Source organism: Pygoscelis adeliae, unplaced genomic scaffold (genome assembly GCF_000699105.1).
Source record: "Pygoscelis adeliae isolate BGI_AS28 unplaced genomic scaffold, ASM69910v1 Scaffold57, whole genome shotgun sequence".
Lineage (NCBI taxonomy): Eukaryota > Metazoa > Chordata > Aves > Sphenisciformes > Spheniscidae > Pygoscelis > Pygoscelis adeliae.
The window spans coordinates 13,053,979-13,061,047 of record NW_008825615.1 but is presented as its reverse complement, the minus strand read 5'-3'; the positions used below and the strand labels follow the sequence as shown (position 1 = coordinate 13,061,047).

Sequence of the window (7,069 nt, the reverse complement as noted above, 5' to 3'; positions counted from 1 at the left end):
TGAGTCACCATCCCTGGAAGTATTTAAAAGATGGGTAGATGAGGCGCTTAGGGACATGGTTTAGTGGGCATGGTGTTGTTGGGTTGACGGTTGGACTCGATGATCTTGGAGGTCTCTTCCAACCTTAATGATTCTATGATTCTATGATTAATAAGTAGACAGGCAATCTAAGTCTAACAGCTAAAGCACAAATGTATCGACACTAATTGCAACCAGAATACAGACACAGTACCTTAGCTTTATCCCTCATGGATCCTTTCCCCAGGATGGACATTTTGGCACCTGTTTCTTCTTGTAACCTCTTCAAGGAGTTTCCTCTTGGTCCAAGCAATTTCCCAACAAAATTGAACTAGAAAGCGAATAAGAGAACTATTTTAGACCAAGAGGCACTTTTTAAAAAACTTAGTAAAACCTTATAAAGAAGCTGCTTAAAAGAGAAAAGTTTACTTTCCTTTAAAAAAATACTCCTACTTAGTTCTGAGCCTAATTCATTGGGATACAAGTCTGGAGAACCGAGGTATCCTCTCATCTAGTGGGAAAGGCAGTAAAAGTATTCATGGTTTATTTGAACCCCAGGAGGCTCCTCTCTAGGATGAAAATGGCCAGTGGCTGCTTAGGTTTAGCTAACTGCTAAACAGGATCTTTGCTTATCAGATGGTATAGGTGAAACCCAGGGAATGCATACATTCTTTCCTGAGTTAGCCAGCTTTATTGGCAAAGTAATATATTCTGCAAAGTTAGAGCTTTTGTTGGAATTGATGTTTTACACATTGATTTTAAAATAAGTGCTGTTTTGTGTATCGGCTTCAAATATCTGTTTTGCCAGCAATGGAACAAATCAGAAACAATAGATCACTGCAGATACTCAAGGCTATTTTCTGAGAGGATTTTAAAGAGTGCTGGGCTTTGTCTGACATGCTGCTAATATTCTTAAACACTGCACAGTTCATGTGACATAAAATATTGTTTTTTCTGTATGAAGAGATGTCTACATGAAAATCAGAGGACAGAACATTAAATAAATGAGGTGTTAATGTTTTGTCGATGCAAACTAGCAAAAAGGGTGGAGTCTATTAAGTAACAGTAATTTGTTTATTCTGTAATCAACAGTCTCTTCAATTTATTATTTTTTATGCTTTCCAAAATATTTTTAAAACTCTATGGCATGCTGTCTTTGGAAGTTGACCGGGAACTTGCACTTGCTTAAAATGTTTCTAAATTATGTTAAAGTCTGAACAGACAGTACTCTGGCCTGGCTTTCAACAAAGAATAAGCTTAGCCAAGGAAAAAGGTGTCTCATTGTAACAGCACTTCCTTGTTTTTATTTCAGAGATAAAGAACGTGACAATAAGAAATAGCAACCAAGAATATGCTGCCGTCAAAAATACACCTGAATGTCTAAAAAAGTGTTATAGCATACCTTGTTTTGCATTACCTTCTATTTTAAAAATGGAAAAAATGAGGAAATATTCTTGTTTCCACTTTAGCCAGCAAGAATATAACAACACAAATGCATCAGCCATGTTAATAACAACCAAACTCAGAATCAAGCCAGATACCCCAGAACTCAAGCTGGCTTTCAGTGCAGTATCTTAATTATAAATCACTTGTAACTTCCTTCAAATATTGGTTAAACCATCAAAGAAAATAATATGTAAACACAGGAAAAATAAATATGAAAGGTGAAACCTACTGCCACCTAAACCAACATAACTGATTTCAGCAAGATAACATGTACAGGGGGAAGTTCTAAGTGCTAATGTTGCAGAAAAACCCAGCAAGCTTTGAAGTTCCAAAAAAAGATTTTTCAAGCTTGTATGCTTGCATTTTTCCCCAACTCTATCTGTTCATTTAATAAAAGTTATCAACTCTTCAATAAATCCTACTCCATTTTGGGGCAGGATTTAGAGATGATGCCCTATTATGGCATCAACAATACTATGTCTTGAAACTGTAGCTATGCTTCTTCCAGGGACAACTTGGCTTAGAAGAAGTTGTTGGCTTCAAATTGATTGTTAAATTTCATATGAAAATAAACCAAACCGTGAGGAAGGAATGGCAAGGACTGAATTTCGACTTTAATACTAGACTTTGGACTTAATCTATTGACAGAAGTAAGATTTCAGAAACTATACGTCTCGTGTATGTGAAAGTTTATTAGAGATGGCAGAGCAGACAGCAGAGCTTTCCTCCTTCTGCAGGCACCACCTTACCTGCAGAATGGCTGTTCACAAGTTACAACACCAAATCTTTTGTGCCACTTCTACATCATTCATCAACGAAGAACTACTGCTGCATCCTTTCAGTGTCTCTTAACATTAAGAAAAGCTGCCCCTCAAAAGCTGGAAGAGCTATACCGCTACGTAAGTCTGGAGGAGACTACAAGAAGGCCAGCCAAAGCTCGACTGCATTTGTTCTCTGAATGGAATAAAACTATTAAAATACACTCTATGAAGATTTATACTGACCATTTATATTTAAGCACTTCATAAACTGTCTAATAATTACATTGACATATTGCTGCAAAGGAGCAATATAGCCAGCATAAACTATGTACTAAGTGGATGTTAATCACTTCACAGGAAATAAGTGGCTGAGGATTTTAATTCTATTGATTATGTAGCAGACAGACACTCACATTTCATCCACCTTCTAGAAAACACATATCGGGAAGCAAGCAGTTAGTTACAACTGACTGAATTGCTCTTTATTTGGTTTTGTCTAAAGTTGCAGAAAAGCCAGTGCACTATATCAGACATTCAGCAGCTGTGCTTGGTCTTCCCAGTGTCAGTCTAGGGCCACTGGCTAACCCCAGCACCCATCTATAACCACAAAACTCCTCAAAGTCTAAAATACTGGTAGAGTAACTTTGACTCAACAACTTATAAAAAATTAAATCATTCACGTTTACATGTGGGTAAAACCAGCACACAAGTAAGAGAACGTTTCAGTGAACAGCTCAAATTGTAAGAAATTTGAAACACAACTTTATTCCTCTTATTTATTTTTTTAAGATATGCTGGACAAGAACCTGAGCAGAACCAATTTTAATACTGGAAAGCTTAGACTCCAGTTACAGCCACATGCACACACACACAGCCAAAGCATATAGCGATAGTGAAGCAAAATGTGGAAACTGAGGCAGTTTGACTGCATATGGTGACCCTTGCTCACGAACACACATTCCTGGTACAGCCACTGTAACTGTAAAATCTTATTTTGCAATCTTAGTTCCAATCCAGTTCCACCATGTGTACAAATTTTCTCCAAATAATAGTAGCTCTAAGTCTCTGGGATAATATCTGGTCATACTAGGAGAGGATAGCTGAGAAATGATGACATACGGAAGACTGAGTATTAACAGAAAGCTTTCATTGCTGGGGGGAAAACAGACTTCCACTTGAAAAATATGGTTATTGTTGTGTTACTCGATATTATTATAGGTGGCTTAACTTTTCAATCATATTTATGAATGTGAGCTAGGCTTTCTGTGTGCTTGTAGAAACCCTTCCTGGTTTATGGCAAAGATTTTGCACATTATTTTCTTAGATTTTTTTTATCATTTGTCTGTGGAAGACAGATGCAGGTCTTTGGGGGAAAATGATCAGGTGATAGCAAGGGATGCTTTACTCAAAATCAAATGCACATGATGCTTCGTGTGTCAACAGCTGTGCAATAAACTTTCTCCTGTGCAGAATAAAACCTGACAGAGAATATACATCTTTTGAGTATCCACAGTTAGTCTCCCCAGCGTCTTCCCCAACCAATATACACACAGTTTCACCAGGTTTATCTGCATCTTGACTACTTTCACATTCCATCCTGCATAAGCAATCAAACAGTAAGGTGCCCAAAGCTAACACTCCGGCTGCTCAGTCTCCATCAAAGTTTTTGTTCACAAAACTTTTTTTTTTTACTCATGGAAAAAGCCAAAAATGCTATCACACACATGGACACGCAAAAATTATTCTCTTTCCCAAACTGTGCTGCTCCCATCCCTCTGCAAAGCTTTGTGCTTACACACTTACAGAGAATACTTAATGACAGTGTAAGACATTCTGCTCAAGTCTATATGCTAGGACTGAATCAAAGATTACATATCTAAGAAGTATAAAGAAAATGGAGAAGTCCTAAGAACTAATTACATGAAATTTCTTACCAAAAACCTGCCTATGTTAGTGAAAAGCTTAGGATTGCACTCCATGCATGAATACATATATAATCACAGACTTGCTCATCTCCAAAACCCCTTGCAGTAAAACATGCTGCACATCAACACATCTCACTTGCTTTGGGCTAAGACACTGAGAAGAGAATCCCTAAAACTAACCAGGTGTTGTCAAGCTGGATCACAGCACAGGCAGCCTGTCTCCCAGTGTCAGCATTTGTTATGCTAATATACCATACATGGTTTATATAACATGCCAGAGATTAATTATAACCTGTGCTGTAAACAAAATGTGTAAAATAACTAGTTTTTTAAATACATCCTGCAGCTTACATGCAATGTTGTGATAGTCTTAAGCGTACTGCAACACCTCAAGAATATTGCCATGTGTATTTATTCTCGTTGCCATACTTGAACTTACCTTAATATGGACATGTCAAGAGTTGTTCTCCAAAGTCATAATATCAGCAGAATTATCACAGAATTGATATTAAACACACAGAGACACATTTATAAGTTGATATTTATATAACATCTGATTTATATAATGTTGCAAACTCAGGGCAAGTTTCTTCAGTATAGGGAATATTAAAGCAAATTGTCCAGATGATCGCAATGGGAGTTTGAACTTCAAAGCAGGCATCCAAAGCAAATAGACACAGCTCCACTATTGTATCTGTGTTGTATAAAAGACGGGGAAAAGAAAGATCGTGAACTTGTGCTGTACAGAATCTGTAGCTAGTACTAGAATATTTAAATGTTCTTGGCTCCTGGCATCGGAGCCCTCTCATTGGGGTGAAGCCCACCCTGACAGCCGCAAACGGGGCTAACAGAGCTAGGCAGATAGGAGATGTTGACTTTCATCACTACCTCATTTTTTAATGCTGAGAATTGTAATCAAACATTGAATCCTTACCTTGGTTGTATACATGGGACTCACTTTATTCTCACTATGTGATAAACGGGCCTTTGAAAAGATGACAGCTATACAGTGCTCAGTTCTCTTGTGAGACTCATCACACCAGTGGCCTGGCATTGCTGCTCTGCTTATGCGTGCCAAGGTATACTGTGAACTTCCCAAGCGCTGGGCCAAGGCTGTAAGGTCTGGCAGGGTGACGGGGGGTGTCTGGCAGAGGGGCTACCCGAAGCCAGCAGTGGCCTCAGGCTGAGAACGGCCATATGCACTCGGGACACCGTTCTGCCTGCCCGACCACGTGGCACCATCAGAAGTACATCGAAAGTTACTCCACCGTATAGCAGCACTACATGCTCCCCATAAAATCGATCCAATCTAAAAACACACCTGTCTTCCTCCCCACCTCCCTTTGCACATGGAGAGAAGAATGCTGGTAATCAATTAAGCTAAGAATCATATAATTTGCTGTTATGTTGCAACATAAAGCTCTAACCTCCAGTTCTTTCAAGATTAAAAACCTCCATTTAGTATTAGTAAGGATTTTGACTACCTCAGGAGAGCATACCATAGGTATAACAAAGCTAACATATAGTTTATAGCATTAACATTCAAGCCCCAGACTAGATATAATGATTGATAGAAAATGCATGTTTACATTTAGAAGAATATTTGGTTCCATGTTTGATGTGCTGCAATGGATGGCTATAGACTCTTCAGAAGGGACAGGCAAGGAAGGAGAGGCAGTGGGGTGGCCCTGTATGTTAGGGAGTGTTTCGATTGTATAGAGCTCAACGATTGTGATGATGATACGGTTGAGTGTTTATGGGTAAGGATGAGGGGGAAGGCCAACAAGGCAGATATCCTGCTGGGAGTCTGTTATAGACCACCCAACCAGGATGAAGGGCCAGATGAAGGGTTCTACAAGTGGCTGGCAGAAGTCTCTCAATCGCTAGCCCTTGTTCTCGTGGGGGATTTCAACTTCCCAGACATCTGCTGGAAATACAACACGGCAGAGAGGAAGCAGTCTAGGAGGTTCCTGGAGTGTGTGGAAGACAACTTCCTGACATGGCTGGTAAGTGAGCCTACCAGGGGAGGTGCCTCGCTCGACCTCCTGTTTACAAACAGAGAAGGACTGGTGGGAGATGTGGTGGTCGGAGGCCATCTTGGGCTTAGCGACCATGAAATGGTAGAATTCTCAATTCGCGGTGAAGTAAGGAGGGGGGCCAGCAAAACCACAACCATGGACTTCCGGAGGGCGGACTTTGGCCTGTTCAGGACGCTGGTTGAGAGAGTCCCTTGGGAGACCATCCTGAAGGGCAAAGGGGTCCAGGAAGGCTGGACGATCTTCAAGAAGGAAGTCTTAAAGGCGCAGGAGCAGGCTGTCCCTGTACGCCGCAAGAAGAACGGGCGGAGAAGACGACCGGCCTGACTGAACGGGGAGCTTTTGCTGGGACTCAGGAAAAAAAGGAGAGTTTACCGCTTGTGGAAGAAGGGGCAGGCGACTCAAGAAGAGTACAGGGATCTCGTTAGGTCGTGCAGAGAGGAAATGAGAAAGGCAAAAGCCCAGCTAGAACGCAACCTGGCCGCTGTCGTTAAAGACAACAAAAAAAGTTTTTACAAATATATTAATGACAAGAAGAGAGCCAGGGAGAATCTCCATCCTTTATTGGATGCGGGGGGGAACATTGTCACCGAGGATGAGGAAAAGGCTGAGGTACTTAATGCCTTCTTTGCCTCAGTCTTTAGCAATCAGACTAGTTACCCTCAGGGTACTCGGCGCCCTGAGCTGGAAAACAGGGATGGCGAGCAGGATGAACCCCCCATAATCCAAGAGGAAGCGGTCAACGACCTGCTACGTCATCTGGATACTCACAAGTCTATGGGGCCGGATGGGATCCACCCGAGAGTGCTGAGAGAGCTGGCGGAGGAGCTAGCCAAGCTGCTCTCCATCATCTATCAGCAGTCCTGGTTAACAGGGGAGGTCC

General features: G+C 41.0%; 1 protein-coding gene across 1 annotated transcript in view; it reads right to left on the bottom strand.

Moving 5' to 3' along the window:
- Positions 1-7,069, bottom strand: part of KHDRBS2 (KH domain containing, RNA binding, signal transduction associated 2) — a 304,707-nt gene that overhangs the window by 238,158 nt on the left and 59,480 nt on the right. Inside the window, exon 3 of the mRNA XM_009333248.1 lies at positions 233-349. Within this exon, the coding sequence (XP_009331523.1) occupies positions 233-349 (117 nt within the window). The remainder of the gene's footprint in view (positions 1-232; positions 350-7,069) is intronic.